We start from the raw sequence: 25,953 nt of genomic DNA, 5'->3' as shown, positions 1-25,953 counted from the left end.
TGAATTTGACTTTATATCAGCCTTTTTGAATGTTTCTTTCCTTATCTTCTTTACCCTCTATCTTATTTGAATTGCCTGCTCTACTAGACATTGTGTTACTTTATCTTCTCTATTTTTGCCCTAAATGACATTTTTATTTCCTGTACTAGAGTAGAATATTGACTAGGATAAAAATGTTAAAAGAAAAATGAAAGATTCCTTCTAACCCTGCAACCCCGTAAAATAGTGGCCTTGTTTTCCATGACTGATTCATGGCATTTGACACTGTTTAATCATGATCTCCCTTCCTGATGCTCTTCCAGTAACTTCTAGGGAACTGCAAAATACTTATGTCTTTTATCTGGGCCTTATGTTTTTTCCTGTCATTTGACATCTTTCACTATAAATTTTTTTGAACCAAAGACTGTTACATTTTGGAGATGTGTGATGCCAAGGCCTCAATGATGATATTCAGGGAATCTAATATCCCTTTGTATTTTACACAGAACTCTGAAAACTAGTTAATAACTTTGTCTTCTGCCTTGACTTCAGCTATTACTTATCTTATCTTCCTTCCTTCCTTCTTTTTTTCCTTTCTCCATCCTTCCATGGGCATTAGTTTAGCTTCTCCTATGAATCAGATACTTTAGTATATGTTGGGATACAGATAAAATAAAAGGCGAGCCTTACTCTCAAGAAGATAAATATTATTAGTATACAGAAGAACTTTCAGAGTACTATAAAGATACATCCCTTTGGAAGTTGTAGTTGCAAAAGTCATTTCAAGAACAGGGTGTAGTTTTGTGATAGCTTGGAGGCAAGAGAGCACATGTCCTGTTCTGGGAACTATAGGAGTAGAATGGCTCTGTCATAGGATTGAAGTGGTATAAGAAGACATGGGAGATGAAGTCTGAGGCAAGGTGGATGGACTATGACATCCTAAGAACCTTAGACTTCATTCAGAAGATTTGGGGTGTTTTGTGGGATTGCCACGAAAGGGTTTTAGGAAAAAATCGACTTTGACTTGATTAGATTCAGGTTTTAGAAAGACCATTCAAACGGTGGCTGGAAGGATGGAATAGAGTAGAAGACTAGTGCCTAGGCAACAATGCTTTTGCAAGGAACTAATCTTTAAAAGGTGGAGACACAAACTAATGCAGAGAATTGGTCTTCCTGTTTCTGACTGAGCAGTTCATTGAATAACATTGTCGTTCATGAGAAATGGCTTGCAGAAAAAAAGAGCTGTTCTAAAAGAGAACAGAGGGTGGCTGTGTATGGAGAAAGGATGAGAAGAGTTATTTTAGATCTGTTGACTTAAAATACCTGAGGAATATCACAGCACAGATGTTAAGATATCTTAGATACACAGATCAGGATTGCTGTGCATCCTCTGAGAACCTACTCAAATGCTTCCTTTGACTCCCATCTTTCCCTACTGATTATTTCATTAAAAAAAAAAACCTTTTCTATGTTTATATTTTCCAGATCTTTACTTCTGACATGGTATTTCCCTTTTCCTATATGATATTTCACTTTTCACAGGATTTTCTTTACTGTTAAATTATTTTTCACTTCTATTAGTTTGAGAGTACAGACTATGTCATGTGTGCATATATATATAATATATATATAATGTATATATGTATCTTTGGTTTAAATGGCTTGCTAAATGTGATAGCAGCATCATGGCAGCAGAGGTTGTTCCTTTTTCTCTCCACTTGGATTTAAAACTAATCAGACCTACATTACCAGAAGAAGAAAACAAATTAAAAAAGAAGGCAACTCTGTGCAGCATACTAGAAAACCTGGGGTGTCCATCTGCACACATGAGAGTGGATGGATTGGACTGCAGAGGAGGTGGCAGAGCAAGGGAAGTGGCACTGAATCTGGTGGCAGCAGAGGAGTGATAGCAGAGAAGGCAGATCCCAATCTGTCAGTGAGCTGGTACAGCCTTTCTGGAAGGGGAGGTAGAGGATGATGGTGGTGAGTAGGGGGTCTGTCCTGCCACATCTGTTGCAACTAAAGGCACCAGGTTCTCTCTGAGGACATGCAGTGGCTGAGGGAGGTAAAAGAAAGGGAGGTAAGCAGATCACAGAAAATGAAGGAAGTAGTCATCTTTTTCCTGGGCAGCAAAAAGACTGCCCATGCACCTCTGGGACACCCCCAAAACACACAATTAAGGGACCTTCTACTGAGCTGTGGACACACTTAAAATCCCAAGTAATAAGCACACATCTCTCCAGGTTTTGCACTACCTTTGCTGTATTGTTTTGTGTATGCTCCCAACCTTAGGGGCAAGTCAGTGCCAGTAAGAACAAGAAACTTGTGTTTATAGCACCGACTTTGGGAAAACAAAAGGAAGGCTCCTAATTACTAACCTGGTGAACTGTTAAAATCAAAGTAAATAAAGCCTTGACAAAAAAAGGAGGGCATGGCAACCCACTCCAATATTCTTGCCTGGAGAATCCCATGGACAGAGGACCCTATGTGGTCCATTGTGTTGCAAAGAGTTGGGCACATCTGAAGTGACTTAGCATGCAAACTAAGAAAGTCTACCTCAAATACAACAGTAGAGATACTTTTCATCAGCCACCATAAATAGTAAGGGTAGAATGATATTACAAAATTAAGTGACAATTTTCCAGCAGCTAAATCCAAAGGCATGGAATATTACAATTTAAACATAATAAGAATTTAAAATAAGTGTTATGAAGGAATTCAGTGGGCTACAATTGAGATGTGTGCTTATTACTTGGGATTTTAAGTATGTCCACAGTCAGTAGAAGGTCCCTTAATTGTGTGCGTGGGGAAGGGGGAGGGTGTCCCAGAGGTGCATGGGCAGTCTTTTTGCTGCCCAGGAGAAAGATGAATACTTCCTTCATTTTCTGTAATCTGCTTACCTCTCTTTCTTTTACCTCCTTCAATTCAGTGGGCTCAGAAAGTCAGTATAATAGGCAATAATACTAAAAGTGTGAGAGATTTTAAATCCCTACTATTAGCAACAGATAGATTGTCCAGAGAGAAAATAAACAAGGCAATGTTGGAATTGAACAACACTTTATAAGGAATGAATTTATTAGACATGTATTGAACATTCCATCCAACAACAGTGGAATGGACATTCTTCTCAAGTGTGCATGGAATATTCTCCAGGATAGATCATATTATAGGCCACAAAAAAAAAAAATCTTAGCAAATTTAGAAGATTGAAATCATATCTATCTCATCTGACCGTAATAATATGAAGCTAGAAATCAACAAGGGAAAAGTGAGAAGATCTGCAAATATGCAAAAACTAAACAATATACTTCTAGACAACCAATGGATCAAAAGAAAAATCAAAAGGGAAATAAAAAATTGTCTCAAAACAAGTGAAAATTAAAACACAACATATCAAATATTGTGGGATTCAGCAACAGTTCTGGGAGGAAAGTTTATAGCAATAAATATATATATTAGAAATTTCATCTCAATTGAGTAACCAAACTTTACTCCTCAAGGAGCTAGAAAAAGAACAAATTAAGTTCAAAGTTAGCAGAAAGAAGGAAATAAGGATCAGAATGGAAATACTTGAACTAGAGACCACAAAAGCAATAAAAAGGATCAACAAAATTAAGAGCTGATTCTTCAAAACAGATAAGCAAAATTGACAAACCAAGACAAAAAGGGGACTCAAATAAATTTAGAAATGAAAGAAGAGATATTACAATTGATGCTACAGAAATACATAGAATCCAAAGAGACTACTATTGAACATCTATACCAAAAATTATATAATCTAGAAGAAATGGATACATTTCAAAAAGCAAACAACCTACCAAGATTAAATTAGAAAAAAAAAAAAAAGCAAATCTACAGACAATAATGAGTAAAGAGATTGAATTGGTAATTTTAAAACTTCTAACAGAAAACTCCAGGATCAGATGGCATCACTTGAGAATTCTACCTAAGATTTAAAGAAAGTGTGAACACCAGTACTTCTCAAATTTTTCCAAAATATTGAAGAACATGCCCAAACTCATTCTGCAAGCATTATTCTGATACCAAGACTAGATAAGAATACAAGAAAAGAAAACTATAGACTGCCATCCCTCATGAACATAGATGAAAAAATTCTCAACAGAATATTAGTTAACTGAATTCAAGAACACTTTGGACACTATGACCAAGTGGGATTTTTCACTGGGATGCAAGGATTGTTTGATATATGCAAATTAGTAAATATAATATATCATCACATCAATAAAATGAAAGACAAAAATCACATGGTCATCTCAATAGATTCAGAAAAACCATTTGACAGAGTACAACATCTTTTGATGATAAAAACCCTTAACAGACTGAGTATAGAAAGAATATACCTTAAAACAATATAGGCCATACATGACAAACCCAGCTAACATTATTCTTAATGTAGAGAAATTGAAAGTACTTCCTCTAAGATCAGGATCAAGGAAATGATCTTACCACTCCTACTCAGTATAGTACTGGAAGTTCTAGCTAGAGTAACTAGGCAAGACAAACAAATAAAGATATCCAAATTGGAAAGGAAGAAGTAAAACTGTCATTATTTGCTGATGATAGAAACAGCATGGACCTAACAGAAGCAAAAGATATTAAGAAGAGGTGGCAAGAATAAATAGAAGAACTATACGAAATGATCTTACTGACCCAGATAACCATGATGGTTTGATCACTCACCTAGAACCAGACATCCTGGAAGTCAAGTGGGCCTTAGGAAGCATCACTGAACAAAGCTAGTGGAGGTGATGGAATTCCAGCTGAGCTATTTCAAATCCTAAAAGATGATGCTATGAAAGTGCTGCACTCAATATGCCAGCAAATTTGGAAAACTCAGCAGTGGCCACAGGACTAGAAAAGTCAGTTTTCATTCCAGTCCTCAAGAAAGGCAATGCTAAAGAATGCTCAAACTTCCACAAAATTGCACTCATTTCACAGGCTAGCAAAGTAATGCTGAAAATTCTCCAGCTAGGTTACAACAGTATATGAACCAAGAGCTTCCAGATGTTCAAGCTGAATTTAGAAAAGGGAGACGAACCAGAGATCAAACTGCTAACAACAACTGGATCATAGGAAAAGCAAGAGAATTCCAGAAAAACATCTACTTTTGCTTCATTGACTATGCTAAAGTCTTTGTGTGGATCACAACAAACTGTGGAAAATTCTTAAAGAGATGGGACTACCAGGTCACCTTACCTGCCTCCTGTGAAACCTGTATGCAGGTTAAAAAGCAATAGTTAGAACCAGACATGGAACAACCGACTGGTTCCAGATTAGGAAAGGAGTATGTCAAGGCTGTATATTGTCACCCTGCTTATATATGCAGAGTACATCATGCAAAATGCTGGGCTAGATGAAGCACAAGCTGGAATCAAGATTCCTGGGAGACAGCAATCCCCCTGCTGGGCATACACACTGAGGAAACCAGAACTGAAAGAGACACATGTACCCCAATGTTCATTGCAGCACTGTCAACAATAGCTAGGACATGGAAGCAACCTAGATGTCCATCGGCAGACGAATGGATAAAGAAGTTGTGGTACATATACATGATGGAATATTACTCAGCTGTTAAAAAGAATGCATTTGAGTCAGTTCTAATGAGGTGGATGAAACTGGAGCCTATTATACAAAGTGAAGTAAGTCAGAAAGAAAAACACCAATACAGTATATTAATGCACATATATGGAATTTAGAAAGATGGTAATGATTACCTGATATGCGACACAGCAAAAGATACACAGATGTAAAGAACAGACTTTTGGACTCTGTGGGAGAAGGTGAGTGTGGGATGATTTGAAAGAATAGCATTGAAACATGTATATTACCATATGTGAAATAGATTGCCATTTCAGCTTCGATGCATGAGACAGGGTGCTCAGGGCCAATGCACTGGGAGGACCCTGAGGGATGGGATGAGGAGGGAGGTAGGAGGGGGGTTCAGGATGGAGGACACATGGACGCCCATGACTGATTCATGTCAATGTACGGCAAAAACCACTACAATATTGTAAAGTAATTAGCCTCCAATTAAAATAAATAAATTAATTTAGAAAAAGATTGCTGGGAGAAATATCAATAACCTCAGATACACAGATGACACCACCCTTATGGCAGAAAGCGAAGAGGAACTAAACAGCCTCTTGATGAAGGTGAAAGAGGAGAGTGAAAAAGCTGGCTTAAAACTCAACATACAAAAAACTAAGATCATGGCATCCTGTGCCATCACTTCATGGCAAATAGAGGAGGAAACAATGGAAACAGTGAGAAACTTTATTTTGTGGGGCTTCAAAATCACTGCAGATGGTGATGACTGCAGCCATGAAATTAAAAGATGTCTTGCTCCTTGGAAGAGAAGCTATGACAAACTTAGACAGCATATTAAAAAGCAGAGACATTTATTTGCGAACAAGTCTGTATGGTCAAAGGTAAAATTTTTCCAGTAGTCATGTATGGATGTGACAGTTCGACCATAAAAAGACTGCGCATTAAAGAATGGATGCTTCTGAACTGAGGCATTAGAGAAGACTCTTGAGAGTCCCTTGGACTGCAAGGAGATCAAACCAGTCAATCCTAAAGGAAATTAGTCCTGAATATTCATTGGAAGGACTGATGATGAAACTGAAACTCCAATACTTTGGCCATCTGATGCGAAGAGCTGACTCATAAGGAAAGACCCTGATGCTGGGAAAGGTTGAAGGCAGGAGGAGAAGGGGGCAACAGAGGACAAGATGGTTGAATAGCATCACTGACTCAATGGACTTGAGTTTGAGCAAGCTCTAGGGGTTGGTAATGGACAGGGAAGCCTGGTGTGCTGCAGCCCATCGGGCTGCAAAGAGTTGGATATGACTGAATGACTGAACAACAACAAATGATCCTATATATAGAAAATCCCAAAGAATTCCTCAAGAACTGTTGACTTAATCAACAATTTCAGTAAAGTTGCAGGATTTGAATTTAGACAGAAATCAGTTGAATTCCTTTACACTAATAATGAAACAGCTGAAAAAAAAATAAAATTATGCTATCTCATTCACAGTAAAATCAAAACCCATAAAATATTTAAGGATAACTATAATCAAGGAAGTAAAAGATATGTACAATGAAAACTACAAAAGTCTGCTAGAAGAAAATGAAAAACACAAACAAATGGAAAGTCATCCTGTATTCTTAGTTTGGAATAAGTAATATGTTAAAATACCCATATTACTGCTAAACCATCTACAGATTCAATGCTATCCCCACCCAAATACCAAAGGTATTCCTTACAGAAATAGAAGAAACAATCCTAAAATTTATAAGGAACCACAAAGACCCTGAATAGCCAAAGCAATCCTGAGACAAAAGAACCAAAGCTGGAGGTATCACCCTTCTGGATTTCATAGTATAATAGAAAGTCATAGTAAGAAAAGCAGTATGGTCTGGCACAAAAATAGACATACTGACTAACAGGACAGAATAGAAGCCCTAAAATTAAATCCCATTGTATGTAGTCATCTAATATTTGAAAAGTGAGCCAGGAATACTCAGTGGGAAAGGAAAGTCTTTTCAATAAATGGTGGTGGGAAAACTGGAGAAACACATGAAGAGCAGTGAAATTGGACCTCTATCTCACAACACTCACAAAAGTTAACTCAAGATGGATTAAAGAGTTAAATACAAGATCTGATACTGTAAAACTAGAAGAAAACATAGAGATAAAGCTCATCGATACTTGTCTTGGCAATAATTTTTTGAGCATGATGCCAAAATCGTAAACAACAAAGAAAAAAATCCACAAATGCAACTATGTCAAATTCAAAAACTTCTGTGCAGCATCATAAACAATTAAAATAAAAAAAATCTACAGAATAGGAGACCAATTTTGCAAATCATGTATTCAGCAGGGGCTTATAACAGAAAAGCAAACAATCCAATTAAAAAATGGGTAGAAGAACTAAATAGTCATTTCTCTAAAGAAGACATCGAAGTGGCCAACAGGCACATGAAAAGATGTTTTAACAGCGCTAATCATAAGGCAAATGCAAATAAAACCCACCATGAGATATCCTTATCTCCCATCTGTTAAAATGGTCATCATCACGAAGGCAAGAGACAACAGATGCTACCAAGTCTGTGGTGAGTAGAGAACCCTTATATGTTGTTGGTGGGAATGTAAATTGGCCCAAGCAGTGTGACAAACAATGTAAAGTTTCCTCAAAAAATTAAAAATAGATCTACCATATGATCCAGCTATTCCACTTCTGGGTGTAAGCTAAAAGAAATGACTACAGGATTTTTGACAGTATATATGAACTCCACACTTAATGTAGCACTATTCATAATAGCCAAAATAGGGAAACAATCCAAATACCCATAAATGAATGATTGGGTAAAAAAGATATGGTATTATACATATACACAGTGGGATATTGTTCAGTCATAAGAAAGGAAGATATCTTCCCATTTGTGACAACATAGATGGACCTTGAGCACATTATGCTACTTGAAATAAGTCAGATAGAAGGATAAGTACTGTATTAGATCACTTATATATGGAATCTAAAAAAAATTAGACATATAAAAAAAGAGGTGAAAATGTTGGTTACCAGAGAAAGGCGATGGCTAAGAATGATGGTGTTTAAGGGTACAAACTTGAAATGAGTAGTGAGTAAGCCATCCAGATCAAAAGCATATAATAAATATAGACAGTAATATTGTACTATAATCATGTAATGTGATAAATACTGCTATATCATCAATCATATTACAACATGTAAATGTATCTATGTAATAAGCTTTATACCTTAAACTTAGCAAAATAATACACATCAAATTTATTCAATAATAAATACCATACTAATTTACACATAATTTACATATAATAAATATTTTTTGATAAATTAATAAGATATTGACAGACTGGTATATTTTTTTCTTACTGCAATCTACATAGATGCCCACTATTATGTAATAATGTAATAATCATCATTATTGTTTATTGAAAACACATTATCAGTCTTTCAAGTTCTTTATGATATGCCTGCAAACATACTCATGATTGCTATTATTGAAATTTTACAGAAAAAACTGAATTTTGGATTAAAAAGCTTGCTAAAGGTAAATCCAGCCAGTAAGTGGCACAGTTTAGGGTAAGGTCTTTGTACAAAGCTAAAGAGCTGGCAAATATCCTAACATTTTAACTAGGTTAGGCTGTGGTTAATGTTATATTAAATAGTCAAGTTCCTTAGGTTTTAATGCCTAGATATGTCTAATACTTTCCTTAACATTAAAAATGTATTTATATTTTTCTAAAGGATTATGTTTATTTCAATACAAATTAAAATTTTTAAATTTTGAAAATATTATACAACTCTTATAAAATGATTTGCTAGATTCAGAAATTAATAAAGTAAATTTCTCCTTTCAAATTTTAGTCCCTAAAGACAATCACTTTTAATAGCTTTGTTCAAAGTAAGACTTTTTCTGTGTATACATTCCCATATTAATATAGTTTAAATTGTTTTCTATAAATATGGGATCATATTACACTATGCTGTATCTTCCTTTGTTTTCACATTACATGTTGTGTCTATGTGAAAACATAGTGATCCACTTAATTTTTATCAGGACAAAATGTGTGTGTGTTCAGTGTGTGTTCAGTCACTTCCAACTCTTTGCAATCCCCTGGACTATAGCCTGCCAGGCTCCTCTCTCCATGGAATTTTCCAAGCAAAAATACTGGAGTGAGTTGCCATTTCCTACTCCAGAGGATCTTCTTGATCCAGGGATCAAACCTATATCTCGTGTATCTCCTGCATTGGCAGGTGGATTCTTTACCACTGAGCCACTTGGAAAGCTCAGGGACAAAATAGTGTTCCATGTTATGGCTGTACTATATCTATTGCTTATTTTGGTTGTTTCTGTAATTTTAATAGTACAATGATAAATCATAAAAACTAATTTCCTGAGTCATCTTAAGTATCTTTTTGTGCCTTTTTAAAAAACAGTTTTCTAAATGCACTTTGTTAAAGACACTTCGATGCCATTTGTTAGCTACTTCGATCTTTTACATGTTTTTCTATGTATGTTGTACCAAAATTCTATAAATAAATAGCTTTGTATATAAAGATAATACTTCCTCTTTCACATTGCCTTAAAGGAGCAGAAAATTCATATATTTTGTGGAAGTAACAGTAACCACTTCACTGTTCAGAACAAAATTAAATGTGCTTACATTTTTTGGAAAAGTGATGACATTTCACAGTAAAATTTAACATTGGAAGCCATTCATCAATGCCTACCTTCAGCTTTTTGACCAAAGGAACTTGTTTTCCAAAACTCTAAGGAAGTGTTTGTTTCAATATAATTTTTCCTGAAATATACATTGGCATTTACAAGATGGGTTTGTTATATATAAGTATATAGGTCTCAAAGTGAAAATATACCTAGAACCCAGGTCAAGGGCTTCTAAAAGTGAAAGTTGCTTGTATTTTCTTTTTTGTAAATTGGCTGTCTTTTGCTACTGTTCAATTGGGTTGATTTTTTTCAAAGTTTGTTCTTCTTTTTTTTTTCTTTCTTTCAAATGTAGTAATAATAGCACAAGGTCTTTAGTTTTCCCATTATGGAATTCCCAGTGTATGAAGAAATGACAGATCTTAGAAATTGCTCCATGTCCATCCTGAGATTTTTATTTTCATCATTCCATTATAATTTTACTACCATGTGTATATGCGTGCAGCTCTAACAAACATTTCTGAAGTTTTGTGACTTTGAACTTGTGTAGGTGAAAGTTTTCTGTATGTGTTCAAGGACTGAATTGTTTCTTTTTGGCCACATACATGAGTGCCTTGTTGTTGTTCAGTTGCTCAGTCATGTCTGACACTTTGCAACCCCATGGACTGCAGCATGCCAGGCTTGCCTGTCCTTCACTGTCTCCTGAAGTTTGCTCAAACTCATGTCTATTGAGTCAATGATACCATTCAACCATCTTATCCTCTGTCACCCCCTTCTCCTCTTGCCATCATTCTTTCCCAGCATCAGTCTTTTCCAGTGAGTCAGCTGTTCTCAGCAGGTGGCCAAAGTATTGGAGCTTCAGCATTAGTCCTTCCAATGAATATTCAGGGTTGATTTCCTTTAGGTTTGACTGGTTTGATCTCTTTGCAGTCCAAGGGACTCTCAAAAGTCTTCTCCAGCACCACAGTTCAAAAGCATCAGTTCTTTAGCACTCAGTCTTCTTTACGGTCCACCTCTCACATCTGTACATGACTACTGAAAAAACCATGACTTTGACTATATGGACCTTTGTCAGCAAAGTAATGTCTCAGCTTTTTAGTATGCTGTCTAGATTTGTCATAGCTTTTCTTCCAAGGAGGGAGATAATGTACTGCATTCTCATGGTAGTTAGTATAGTGAGAAATTTTTGTTTTTTGTTGGTGTTTTTCCACATCTTCATCTTTTAGTTTATTTTATAATTTCAAGAAGATTGGTGCTATTTTATGCCAAGAAATTTCAATATTATATTTGGAAAAGGCTTACATGCATTTTTGCCTCTTGTCTTTTCTTTCTTGCTGTTTATTCCTTTTTTACTTCCCTCCCTTCTCCTGTTCTCATCATTCCTCTTCCCCTTTAGAGAGAGTGAAGGTTAGGAATGCAGCCTCAAGAGCCAGATTACCTAGAATCAACTCTTGACTTTGACACCAACTAATATATGACCTTGGGTGTATCACTACACTTACCTCTGCATCAGTATCTTCCTCTGTCAACTGGACATGCTTATTTACTCCATCGAGGTGTTGAAAGGAATTATGTATGAGTTAACTCAGTGGTATGTAAAATGGTTGGAATAGTGCTGGCAGATGAAGTATTAATTTATTTAAGATATTATTGGACTTCCCAGGTGTCGCTAATGGTAAAGAACCCACCTGCCATTGTAAGAGACACAAAAGATGCAGGTTCAATACCTGGGTCTGGAAGATCCTTTGGAGGAGGACATGGCAGCCCTCTCCAGTATTCTTGCCTGGAGAATTTCACGGACAGAGGAGCCTCGAGGACTGTAGATCATAGGGTCGCAAAGAGTTGGACATGGCTGAAGCAACTTAGCATGCACAGGATATTATTATTCTCTTTAGTTCTTTTTTTTTTTAAGCAGTTTACATTTTATTGACCTCCTGGTTTTTAAAAAAGTTAAATTTAAGATCACACCTCTAAGTTTGATGTACTATATACAGATCGTGCAGAGTATGACTATGAAGGGATACAAATTAGTCTATGCCCAAAAAGATTTACTAGGATACAGAATCATTTTCATAAATACACATAAAATTCTGGTGAAGATAGAAGAGGACTGACTCTACATGTTTTCTGGGATATTTTTCAAAGTAATTCAAGGCACAAAATGTACACTGTTGTCAATACATACATATTCCTTTTAACAGAGTTCTTCAGAGATCTGCCTGTCTTTTACCCATAATCACCCCAGGCTTCAAGTTTCTAAGAGCATGTGGGCTCCCGTTGAGTCCTCAGGAGCTCTGTCATCCTAAAATGTGGTAGATGTCCATACCCTGAAAGATATAGTCAGGGAGTTTGCAAGTGGCATTCTTCACAGAGATTCAATGCAGCAGGTGGCATGCAATCCCCTAGAGGAAGCAGCTCTGGGAAGACAAAAGTTGAGTGTTAGGAATGACATCCTTTGGGACTTCCTTGTTGGTTCAGTGGTTAAGACTCCATGCTTCTAATGCAGAGGGCACAGGTTCGATTGCTGGTTGGGGAACTAAGATCCCACATACTGTGTGGCCAAAAAAAGGGAATTATATCCATTATGTCTCTGGAGCCAAACTTTCTTTTCTTCTACTCCTAATTATCTAGCGTGTCACCACACAATTAAGTCCAGTAAATTTTACTGCAAGGAGATGGAGGTTTTAACCTTGCGTTGGGAAGATCCCCTGGAGAAGAAAATGGGAATCCACGCCAGTATTCTTGCCTGGGAAATCCCTTGGACCAAGGAGCCTGGAGGGCTACAGTCCATGAGGGTCACAAAGAGTTGGACACGACTTAGTGATTAGACAACAACAACAACAGGAGCAACAACAACAATAACAGTAGTCTTTCTTGATCTGGTAGAGTGACTATTCTCTTGTGTAGGTTTTACAGCTTATGCTTTACTTCTACTAACCCTTATACTGATTTGTATGATTTTTCACTACTATTTTCAACATCTGGGTCACTGACTTGATGCATAATTTTTGTTCCTCTCTCTGCTTTTGTAAATCCTTTTCAATTAGGCTTGCTAGATAACTCTATTTCCTGGTTATCTAGTAGATAGATAATCCTTCTGCTTGTTTCTTTAACTCTTTGTCACTGATGGTTTAATTGCCATTTTCTTTCTCAGTCAACTTCATAGTATTGTTTGAAGTATCCTTTTTTCCATTCTGTTTTTGTTCTAATTGTCTAAATTTATTGGGCTTCTCTGGTGGCTCAGATGGTAAAGAATCTGCCTGCAATGCAGCAGACCCAGGTTCGATCCCTGGGTCGGGAAGATCCCCTGGAGAAGGGAATGGCTACCCACTGCAGTATTCTTGCCTGGACAATCCCATGGACAGAGGAGCCTGGTGAGCTACAGTCCATGGGGTTGCAAACAGTCATACATGACTGAGCGATTAACACTGTCACTTTCAATGAAATCTATATATGTAATCTAGCAATGAAAACAAAAAATAATCTTGAGAGAATTTTTGAGGGAATTTTTTAAAAAGTGAAAAGTAAATGATTAGCAATTCTCTGTTTATTCAGTAGACAGAGAGTGCTAAGTTTTTGCCAGCCAGTGTTACAAGAGAGGAATTACTCTGTGTTTCATAATAATTTCCATAAGCAATAGGACCTTATCAAATGGGGATGGGGAGAGAACTGTAACAACCGAAAAAATCAAGATGGAGACCTGTCTTGAGTAAACCTTTTTATTCCTTGTAAGTCAGTAAAATCTAAAGACTGAATTTCTTGTCTCTTTATGAGGCCTATGACCCTGCCCTCTGGCTCCCTAATTGAAGTAGACCTTCTCAGAACTCTATCCAGAACAGGCAAAATGATGGATTCATTTTACTTAAAGGCAATTCATTTAACTGATGCAGTGAGTGAAATATGTGAGGATTTTAATCTTGCATGATATGTGTAGTGGCATTTAAAAAAATAAATTCAAATAATTATGTTTAAAAATAATGACAAAATAGCACATTGCTTTCTAAATTTCTTTATAAACACCACTGGCAAATTAATTAGGTGCAAATAGATAATTATAAAAATTAAACAAGTAAAGCTATTGAAAGCACATGGCCTCTCAGAGAAAGGTTAATTTTTTAAACATAGCTCATCGTTTCTGAAATATTTTCTTTATTTAGCATTTTGTACTAAGTAGCTTCAGTTGTGTCCGACTCTTTGCGACTCCATGGACTATAGGCCACTAAGCTTCACTGTCCATGGGATTCTCCAGGCAAGAATACTAGAGTGCGTTGCCATTTCCTTCTCCAATTTAGCATTTTAATTTCATTTAAAATAACATTTGAATTATAATTATCCTTTTGGAAGAAATTAAAAATTAAGTTTAACAGGTTGATTTGCTTTAGAATTATATTAGTTACTAATGAAATGCTTTAAAAAATTTGTTTTTAGTGTTGTGGATATATTTCGAAAAAAGGAGAACGATGCAGCAATTAAAATCCAGAGCTGGTTTCGAGGATGTCAAGTTCGGGCATATATCAGGTATATTGATTTTGCCATGGAAACCTCAGATACACCATAAAAATATACTCCTTAGAAAATGTAATTTATTCATGTAGTTCTCATTGAAAATATTTTTTTTACTTGTAATGAAGTTAATAACTTATATGATGTCCTTTAAAGGCATAGCTCTTTTTGCTCCTTGTTTCTTATGTATCAAAATACTGAATGATATTGACCATATCTCTGGAAAAGTATCAATGTTATAAGTATATTTGATCAGATTATTTTCTGCAGGTTCCATAGGATGTGACAAATGACTGAACCTATATTTTTATAGCAATGAATTTATTGACTGGTAAAAAAGAAAAACAGAGCAAAATGAAACAAAACAGAAGCTATTCCAATCCTCTCCAACATGTTGGTAAATAAGGACAAATAGTGCCAAAATGATACCATTCTGATTACAGAGAGACCACAGTTGATCCCTATCTTAACTGTTTCCACTTTTTCTTCAGTGCTCAAATTTCCTTCAGTTTCTCATCAATTCTGAAAAATATTGCCCTTGATGAGGCGGAAAAAGAATATGACTTGTCCTTTATAAGTCAACTGGTGAGCTGGGGGTTATACTTTAGTCTTTCTTATATTAACTAGTGGGAGCCAGACATGGAAATAAAAGCAGGAAGATGAGATTTCTCTTTTGGCCACTATGCCAAATAGGAACATGGCAGCAGAGTATTTTTTAATTCAACAGACTAAAATGACATTACTTGGGATAGACTGAGTAACATGAGTATGAAAAAGGAAAGTGTTTCTTGACTTCAAGACTTATTTCAAAGTACTTGTAGTGATTCCCATCAATAGTGCCTGGCTTATTTCTCAACATGTCACAGTGACCTATTTTATAGTCTTTCATTGTATTCTTCTTAATTTACTTTTGATTTATTCTTTGAAGTAATTTACTCTATTAGTTTCATAGTGATGCAAAATTTTTATAGATTATATTCCATCCTGGTGGCTTAGAAGGTAAAGAATCTGCCTGCAATGTGGGAAAGCTGGATTCGATCCCTGGGTTGGGAAGATCCCTTGGAGGAGGGCATGGCATCCCATTTTAGTATTCTTGTCTGGAGAATCCTATGGACAAAAGAGCCTGGAGGGCTTCAGTGCATGGGTTTGCAAAGAGTTGTACACAACTGAACAACTAAGCACAGCACGTAGTTATAAAACATTGGGTATATTCTCTGTGCTGTAGTATATCTCTGTAGCTTATTTATTTTATACATAGTATTACCTCTTAATTCCCTACCGCTGTCTATTTCCCCCTTTTCCCTCTCCCCACTGATAACTATTAGTTCACTCTCTATGTCTGAAATTCTTTTTTTTGCTTTTATTTTTAATTTTCACTAGCTTGTTTTATTTTTTAGATACTACTTATAAGTGATAATATATAGTATTTGGCTTTCTCTGTCTTACTAGTTTCCCTAAGCGTAATACTCTCCAATTCCACCCATGTTGTTGAAAATGGCAAAATTTCATTCTTTTTTATAGCTGAGCAATATTCTAGTGTGTGTGTGTGTGTGTGTGTATGTAAAATACATAGTATCTTCCCTATCCAGTCATCTTTTGATGAACACATAGGTTGCTTCCATAGCTTGGTAATTGTAAATAATACTGCTATGAATATTAGGATGCATGTATCTTTTTAAATTAGTGTTGTTGTTTTCTTCAGATATATACCCAGGAATGGATTGCTGGATCTTATGGTAGTTATATTTTTAGTTTTTTGGGGAACCTCCATACTGTCTTTAAAAGTACGCATAAACTTGGCTTTGAATTTCTTGAATATGTGGAAAAGAATGTTCTAGGCAGAAATTGAAAATATATCATTGTTTCAATGAAAGCATACTAATAAGCATATTTTCTACCTAGGTATTTACACCGAGTAGCAACAATTATTCAGAAACAATGGAGAGGTTACTTAGGCAGACAACAATATCAAGTAATTGTGAAGGTAAATATTATGAAATTTATATATGTTAGCATTTCAATTATATAACTTATTGAACTTATTCACATCAGCCACATTTATAGTAGTTTTAGAGTTATTGATAATATTTATATGAGAACAAAATTGAGCTTAATTTTTAGAATGAGACTTTTGAGAAGTCGTTCCTGATTTTTCCATGAAGAATTGATGACTAACTTCTTTGTACCCAAACTATATCAGATATTTTATTTTTGTTAAAGTACTCTTTACAGCATATGTATTTGTATGTACTTATTTGTTGAAGATTCTTTCCATTTTCTGCTGCTGCTTCTGCTAAGTCACTTCAGTTGTGTCCGACTCTGTGTGACCCCATAGACAGCAGCCCACCAGGCTTCTTCACCCCTGGGATTCTGCAGGCAAGAACACTGGAGTGGGTTGCCATTTTCCTTCTCCAATGCATGAAAGTGAAAAGTGAAAGATGGTGAGATTTTTCAGAGTAAGCATTGTAGCTTGTTCATTTTTGGTCCACCAACATTTAGACTAATCTCTGGCTCACCAAAGAGTTAGTAAACATTGGTTAAAGTGCCCCAAATTAATTCTACAAAGGAAAAATGTGAGGCAGTTTCTCTCTGTGCTACTTATCATCCCCTTTAGTTGACTCTTGGGAGATTTTGAAGATTTACCTTAATAAATGTAGCATAACACAGTCCTCTATATCCATCAATAGACTTGCAGAAGTATGAGATAACATGCCAACTTATACTTCAGTTAAGAGAGTTTAGAAATTAGGAAAAAGTAATTTTTTGCTATAAAATGAGGAGGTTTCTAATCATTCTCCTACTTCACTAATTTTCTGATTTGTTATGCTTTCTACTATAATAGTTTAAATTTGTTCTTAATTTATTCTTTATTAGAGGCATTTAAATGAAGTTAAAAGATATAGAGGGAGAAAAGAAATAAGTAGACAACTAAATAATAAGAGGGAGGAAACATATGTATTGTTATTGTTCAGTCACTGAGTCATGTCCATCTCTTTGTGACCCCATGAACTGCAGCACGCCAGGCATATGTATACCTATGGCTGATTCATGTTGATGTATGGGAAAAGCTAACAAAACGTTGTAAAGCAATTATCCTCCAGTTAAAAGTTAAAAAAATAATGTATTCACCTTTGGTAAGAAAATTGTAAAACATGTTAATAAAATAAAGGGACTGTTTAGAGGAAGAGCCTAATACTTTAGATTTAAGGAAGTATTTTTTTTTTAAGATGCTGGCACAAATTTTTACAAGTATTGGATCTCTCTCACAGCTAGGTTTAAAATCACTGGATGTTTTTATAGAGTAGATCTGATGTCCCTACAGAGGAACCTATTTTAGTTATAGATTCTCTAAATATCATGATTCTGCTGAGTTAAGTTCCTGTTTAATACTACATGTTCCCAGTTAATTAATATATGTCACTTAAGATTTTAAGAATCCACTAATACCAAGGAAAAGTTTATTCTTTTAATTTACCTGGCTGAATAGCTCACTTACATGTCTGAAACAAAGAAAGTATATTTCATTAATTTCATGAATTGTTAGCATGGATTTTCTTGTCTAGAACACTAATCTCTTACATCATTGTAAGGTTACTTAAAAAGTGATTTTTAAATTTTGAAATAATTTCAAATTTATAGAAATGTTGCAAAAATAGAACAAGGAATTCTCCTATATTCTTAACTCAGAGTTCTTCACTCAAGTGAACAAATGTACTATATAATTTTCTTTTACCTCTTTATATGTATTTTTGTGGGTTTTTTTTTCCACTGCTATTTTGAATCATTTAGACTAAGTTATACAAAGTGCCCCTTACATCTCAATTCATCAGTGGATATTTTCTACATAACCATATTAAAATGATAAGAATCAGGAAACTGACATCTATACAAATCAATTGTCTGTTCTTTGGATTCTATTCATATTTCACTGCTTGTCCCAATACTTTAACTTATAGCAAACACATCTTTTCCAGGGTATAAACCAGTGTTTCACATTGTATTTAGTTGTTGTTTCTCTTTAGTTACCTTTAATGTGTTTGGTCTATCTATGCTTTTCATGACCTTTATTCTTGAAGAGTATAGAATAATTATTTTTTATATTATTCCTTAGTTTTGGTTTATGTTTCTTCATTGTTATAGTGAAGTTATACATTTTATATTACAATACATGTCAATACATCGTATTAGGAACCATATTCTGTCAGTTTGTCTCATGGCAGTTGATGCTAAATTTGATAATTTAAGGTGATATCTCTCACACTTTTAGACGTGCTGTTTTTGTCTTATGAGGCAGTGTTTTAAAACTGGGTATATATCTTCTTCATCGCCAAAATTTTTTATTCTAGGTTTACCATGTCATTATGATTCTTACTAGAGTAAGAATTATTATATTTGTCAAATAGTGATTTTCCTAACCTTGTCATTTCTTCTACATTTTCTTGTTAGCATTTTCGTATAAGAAAGAGCCTTTTTCCTCTTTATTCATTCATTCATTTATTTATAACAGTTTTAACTTGTGAGTTCCTATTTTGTTTAATGGATTATAATAAATTATCACTAATTGGTTTGCTGCTCAAATTTTCCCAGATTTGGTGAGTAGGAGTGCCTGCAAGTCAATTTTTAATAGACTCAGATTACTTAAACAGAATGATCAAAAATTAAGTTGTTTTCTATGGAATAATGAGCATCTTTAGCCTCATTATTTATTATTATTCATCATGAGATCGATGTCTTTGTGTAGACAAGACTGTAGAGTATACTTACGCATATGGAATTCCATGAACATTACCAACTTAACTTTCATGCTGCTATTTCTACTCACAAGTCACCATCCAGATGGTTATGAATGATTGACACCTCCTTTTAATCAAGCATATGAAAATGTATACATTTCAGTGACTATTGTCAAAATACTCAACTTTGGAATCTACGTTTGTTCTAATGATATTGGAGTTGCTTAAAAAAATAACTTTAAAAGTTCAAGTAATGAGCCACCCAAGAAAATTTGTTTTGTTACTACTTTAGGGTCTCGACTGGATCACAAAGAATGTCACTCAGCATGATCACCAAGTTAGTCTCCAGATTTGGATCTAATTATCTTTGGGTTCTTGAAAAAAAATGGAGATTTTCCTCGGTTAAATTGGTTCTTGATGGTTTTTAAATCTGTTAATCTGTACATGTTTTTGAACACATCTATTTTATTTATTTATCTATTTTCACCATTGTGTGCATAGTACCTAACATAAAGATCTCAGTAAATAACAAAATCTGATCTCGGCATATAATTACTGAATGAGATTAAAATAGCTGCCATTTACTGGCTGACTAGTGAGAGTTAAATATTGTACTAAGCATTTTATATACTTAACATGTATACCAACTAAGGGCTCCCCAGGTGGCTCAGTGGTAAAGAATCCACCTGCCAACCAGGAGACATGGGTTCGATCCCTGGGTCAGAAAGATCCCCGGGAGAAGGAAATGGTAAGCCACTCCAGTATTCTTGCCTGGAAAATCCCATGGAAGAGGCGCCTAGCACGCTAAAGTCCATGGGGTCCCAAGAGTCAGACATGACTTAGCAATTAAACAACAACAATAATACCAACTAAAGTCTATGCCAGTCCTGTGAATATTATCACCATTTTATAGTTTTAGGCTCAGAGATGGTTACTTCCTCAAGGATACATTGTTAGTGATAAGTGGAGAAAAGTTCAAACCAATTTGATTTGATTCCAAAACCCTTACATGGAGAGGTAGGCAGTTCAGTCTCAATCATGATTGGAGATTTCCCTTCTCAGGTTTATACAGAGGTCTTGTGAGACTTGAGTAGTGCCTCCAGAGCAAAAATCCTCACCTTTGTCCAATCTTCATTCATAAGGTATCTATTGTCTAAGCTCATGTGTTCAGTCCTTCAGGATACATCCTTCAAGGACTCCCTGACAGTTCCGCCACATAAAGGGAAGGGAATTTTTGCCAGAGCTGGTATCTTCCCTGGTATTCAGAATCCGTTTCCTCCACAGATGCCACCAAGTTTATCCCTAGAGTTTTAGCCACATCCCAGACTTCCCTGGTGGCTCAGATGGTAAAGAATCTGCCTGCTGTGCAGGAGACCCAGGTTTGATACCTGGATCAGGAAGATACCCTGGAGGAGGGAATGGCACCCCACTCCAGGGTTCTTGCCTGGATAATCTCATGGACAGTGGAACCTGGCGGGCTACAGTCCATGGGGTCACAAAGAGTTGGACATGACTGAACAACTAACAATTTCTTTCACTTTTTCAGGAGCAAAAGGAATGCCAAATGTTGTATTATTACAAAAAGCTAATGTCCCACTCTTTCCCAGGCATGTGGAATATTTTCTTCATTATTTCTCTTTTTCTGCCCACTTTTCTCCAATTAATGTCCCCCACTCCCTCAGTATGATTTCTCAGAGCTCAGGTTTTAGGGGAGCAAAGCTGGAGATGGGCAGTCACATATAAACTGAATGAAGCAAAAATGCATAAAAGGACCTGCTAATCTCATGAGTTGGGAATGGCGCATGAATTAAGGATAGTGTTCGAATCTATGTTAATTATCCTGTCACGGACACTAGTATACATTGTCATACCTATAGTCCTATAGTAGCTATCTTTAAACCACCATTTTCAAATTTATTCTGCGTATTTTTTTTTTTTTTTGCCTAACAGCTGCATACAATAAGAATGATAATGCCATATAGTATATATTAGGTTATAAAATGAATGGTATAGTGAGTGATTTTAAAACTTTTGTAATAGAACTCCCCCTTGACTAAAATTTAGCAAACTTTTTAATCCCCATATGCTAAAAACAGGTGCTAACAGTACAGCTATTTTGGAAACTGGGAACAGAACTGCTTTCCTTGTGGCCTCTGTTGTCATCTGAGCCAGCAGAGCATGATCTGAAAGCCACTGATTTTAATTTGCTTTTCTGAGGAAGGATCACAAGAAAATGATATTAATTGCCTGGAGGAGAAGAGAACTGAGTACTTGAGGAATAAGCATAAGAAATAGACTTTTTACTGTAAACCCTTTGGTAGGTTTTGAATTTTAAACAGTGTGAATATATTATCTATTAAATACAGAAAATTAATTAAAAAGGCACGTCAATTTAAAAGGTACTCCCCCACCAAACACACACAGACAGATAATAAGCACTCAGGTAGGAAGTTAATGTGATCTCTGAAGGTCAAAGTGGTCAGACTTATGCTGAACCTCTGGGGATCAGGAGACTATAGCCTAGGGAGAGGAAAGGACATTTCAATTAGGAACCACATGAATGAAGGTTTGAAACTGGGAATGTGTGTGGTGTAACAGGAAATGGTGAGGATGTTGATTTAGGTGGCTGGAGAGAGGTTGAGGACTAGCAGAACATTGGTAAGGAGCTGAATGTGACTTTTATCAAATAATTTCCTACACTTTTAAGGGCCTTTCTTGTTTAAAAACATGTTTTACACTCATTGCTTCATAGTTTCCAGTAATAGTCTGTCAAGTAGAAAATGCAGGTGTTCTATCTTCTTTTTATAGATGAAGACACGGAGACTCAAGGAGTTTAAAAGATGGGACTAAGCTTCCCAGTTTCTGATCCCTGTAGATCCATATGCTACCTACCTTCTAAAAAATTTTTTCTGGAGATCCCTGAGGCACCCCAAAGCTGTTCCTCCTTCTGTACACCCTTATTCAAGTAAATGGCACAACCATTCAGCCAGAAATCCAAACTCATTCTCGATTCCTCGCCACACTCTTTTCCCCACCTTCTGTCTCCTTTCAGTCATCAACTACTTGGCATTGCCCTTCAGAAAAGTTTCTTGATTCCTACCTAAACTAGGAATCAAGAGTAATTTTACTCCCACGCCTACATTCCTCGCCATAGCACACAGTGTAAAATTTGCACTCTTCAACATGACATGGTGGATTTTCATTGTCTTATGATCCCTTCTTATCTAACCTTACTTCTTGCTACACCTGTATGCTGCTGCTAAGTTGCTGCTAAGTCACTTCAGTCGTGTCCGACTCTGTGCGACCCCATAGACGGCAACCCACCAGACTCTCCCGTCCCTGGGATTCTCCAGGCAAGAACACTCAAGTGGGTTGCCATTTCCTTCTCCAATGCATGAAAGGGAAAAGTGAAAGTGAAGTCGCTCAGTCGTGTCCGACTCTCGCGACCCCATGGACTGCAGCCTACCAGGCTTCTCCGTCCATGGGATTTTCCAGGCAAGAGTACTGGAGTGGGGTGCCATTGCCTTCTCCGACACCTGTATAAATATGCTTTATTCACTACTGTATATAAAAGAGATAATTATTAAGAACCTACTGTATAGCACAGAGAACTCTACTCAATACTCTGTAATAACCTATTTATGGGAAAAAGAATCTAAACAAAGAGTGGATATATGGGTATGCATACCTGATGCACCTTGCTGCACACCTAAAACTAACACAACATTGTAAATAAACCATTTGCTGTTGCTAAGATATGCTGTGCCCTATAGGCTTCTTGAAAATGCTATTTACTTTGCCTGGATGCCCTTCTTCACTCTGACCTGCTTCCTGAATGCCTACTCATGCCTCAAGACTTTACTTAAAGATTGACCTTCCCTGATCTCCTGAGGTTGAGCGTGGAATGGTAGGAGGCGGAAGACATCAGGTGTGCCTTCCTCATGCTTTGCTCCTGTAGGTATTTGTGTCACTGTGATCCATTTGTTTACTGACATGTCTCATTTGACTGGGGCCTCCTGAGAGGCAATGACTGTTCTAGTTATTGTATCTCAAACGATCACAGTAAATGTTACATAGAAAACCTGCAGAATCTTTTGCTAACTGGAAAAATTAATAACTCATAGGGATATAAGTTGGAGACCTCACTATGGCCAACATAGTAGGTGGTTGGTATTCATGTGTGCCAAAAATTCTTCCCTACCCCCTTCCTTGTAAAGGAATGGATTCCTCCTCATTGCATTGGTTTTGGGCTAAGCCATGTGTTGTGGACCATAGCCACAGGGAAGCTTAGCCCACAGGTAATGTGAATGAGAAATGAGCATTTTGTTTTATAAGCTACTGAGATAGCTGCATTCTTTTTTGTTTTTCTCAGCAAAGCTGATTAATGGTTGTAATGACAACAAAAGCATGGGTGTTGATAAGAAAACATTCTGAGTTGGACATTCAGTGAAGCTTTCACAAAATGAAATTCTGAGATTTTGAGTCTGTGATGATGTTAGGACACCTCCATGTGGTGGTATCTTGTAAGGCGACTTTGCTATCTCTCAGCAGAGTGGCTGGCACATTGTAATTAGCACTGAACAAATGCTTATTAAAGAGAACTTTTAGCTGAGGAGTCAGAACTGGAGATAAAGGTTTTAGAGCCATCAGTATAAGATGGCAGGATTTTCTACCTGATGGAAAAGTATCTGAATGGTAGAGCAGAGGGCCAAGAATTGAGGCTTATGGAATGCATTAGTAGGATTTAGGTACAGGAAGGGAATTATAGGTAGATAATAAACAGAAAAGCAGAGACACAATATCACAGGAACCAAAGGAGAAAACTGTTAGAAATCTTGGAGTTATCAACAGTCTCACATGTGGCAAAGGTCAAACGGAAAGTAAATCGTGGAAAGTCAGAAGTCCTAGGATCTCTATTTTAGATAGGTTCTGTATTTTTAGACAGAACCTTAAAATTCTACTATACCAAAATATTTCCATCCAGCTTTTAAATACTTTTCAAAGCAACACCAGCTGACTTATCCAGTCCTGAAGTGTTATGCATTCTCCATTATCATTCCCTCACTAACCCGAGATAACAGAACCATTCCAGTTTTCCTTTGTGATTTGATTCCTTTTTCCTTCCTGGATGACAGCTATTTTTGTTTATTTTAATTTTCGACCTCCATTTCTGGTCTTCCTGCTGACTTTTATAATGCTGTATCTAGCAACATCACCCAAATTTGTCCATCTGAAGAACTGAGGACTATTGATTCATAACCTTGAAAACCTTCCCTGTTCATAAGGATGCGCTCTGACTCTTGTTTTTCATTAACAGTGGATTTCTAGTCCCCTGGTGTGTGTGCTTAGTACATGTGCGCTGCAGGCCTGCTGGATTCCTGCTGTGGTTTCACTGCAACCTGCTCTTCCCATTGGGTATTCAAATGGTCCTACTGTTTTGGTCCCCTTCTTGTTTTCAACTGTATAATGTTCTAAGTAGCTTGTCCTTACCACTCCTTGTTTTGTTTCATAAATGGTGAAATGGTGAAGTGAAGACAGTCATTTCTGTAGATGATAGTACCAGAATAATGTTGAAATGTATCATCTGTCTCTTTTGGAAAGCTAGCACTTTGAGTGTTATCTGAGTGAATTCACCAATATAACCTATACAGGACATCTTGTATCCTATACATCTTGTTATCCTTTTCAATTTCCTTTTACCATTCATGCTAAGTCGCTTCAGTTGTGTTCAACTGTTTGTGGCTCCGTAGACTATAGCCCTCCAGGCTCTTCTGTCCATGGGATTCTTAGGCAAGAATAATGGAATAGGTTGCCGTTTCCTCCTCCAGGGGATCTTCCTTACCCAGGGATTGAATCCACATCTCTTATGTCTCCTGCACTGGCAGGTGGGTTCTTTACCACTAGTGCCACCTGGGAAGCCCATATTTTACCATTACCTAGTTTATATTGTGTTTAATATCAAGTATACACTCTGAAAGCAGCTACCCTAATATAGATGATTAATTCTATATACATTATCATGAGATAGATAGATAGATATATAAAATTATAGATCTAAACAGCTCAATATTATGTTTTTAAATTGAGCTCATTCAGTAAATAACATATATTGCCACCGTATTAACAGAATTTGACTAAAACTTTTTGTTAAAGTAATATTACTAGCCTATGATAGAACCATTTAATTTATAAAAATAACTCATTAAAAAATAGATTATCCTTCAAATTATAAAAATAATGTTATTGCCAAAAAGGCTCACAATACATATATACTTCTTATCATTTTACTGTTCTTCTTACAAAGCTTTTGTATTTGATTAATATTTAGAAAAGTAAAAATAGAAAAATTCTGTTAGCTTTAATTGGAACAAAGGATATCATCTACTATTGACTCTCATTATGTGATGTCATGATAAATACTAGCAAGTTTGTTTTTTAATGCATAGTAAGAATACATAAAATTTTGGTCATTATTTTTAAAACTGGTGAGATTGATATGGTT

At 36.1% G+C, this 25,953-nt stretch overlaps 1 protein-coding gene across 16 annotated transcripts in view; it reads left to right on the top strand.

Moving 5' to 3' along the window:
• Window positions 1-25,953, top strand: part of SPATA17 (spermatogenesis associated 17) — a 307,877-nt gene that overhangs the window by 15,296 nt on the left and 266,628 nt on the right. For 10 of the 16 annotated variants that reach the window (XR_014054082.1, XR_014054083.1, XM_081491687.1 and 7 more), the window contains exons 2-3: window positions 14,644-14,733; window positions 16,621-16,702. Coding sequence is in view for 14 of the 16 variants with exons in the window: in XM_081491687.1 (XP_081347813.1) it covers window positions 14,644-14,733; window positions 16,621-16,702 (172 nt within the window). In the remaining 2 variants the exon portion in view is untranslated. The remainder of the gene's footprint in view (window positions 1-14,643; window positions 14,734-16,620; window positions 16,703-25,953) is intronic. The other 6 variants (XM_081491699.1, XM_081491696.1, XM_081491694.1 and 3 more) reach the window with 1 other exon arrangement.

Source organism: Giraffa tippelskirchi, chromosome 5 (genome assembly GCF_054371585.1).
Source record: "Giraffa tippelskirchi isolate mGirTip1 chromosome 5, T2T-mGirTip1v1.2.pri, whole genome shotgun sequence".
Lineage (NCBI taxonomy): Eukaryota > Metazoa > Chordata > Mammalia > Artiodactyla > Giraffidae > Giraffa > Giraffa tippelskirchi.
This window is presented reverse-complemented; position numbering and strand designations above follow the sequence as displayed.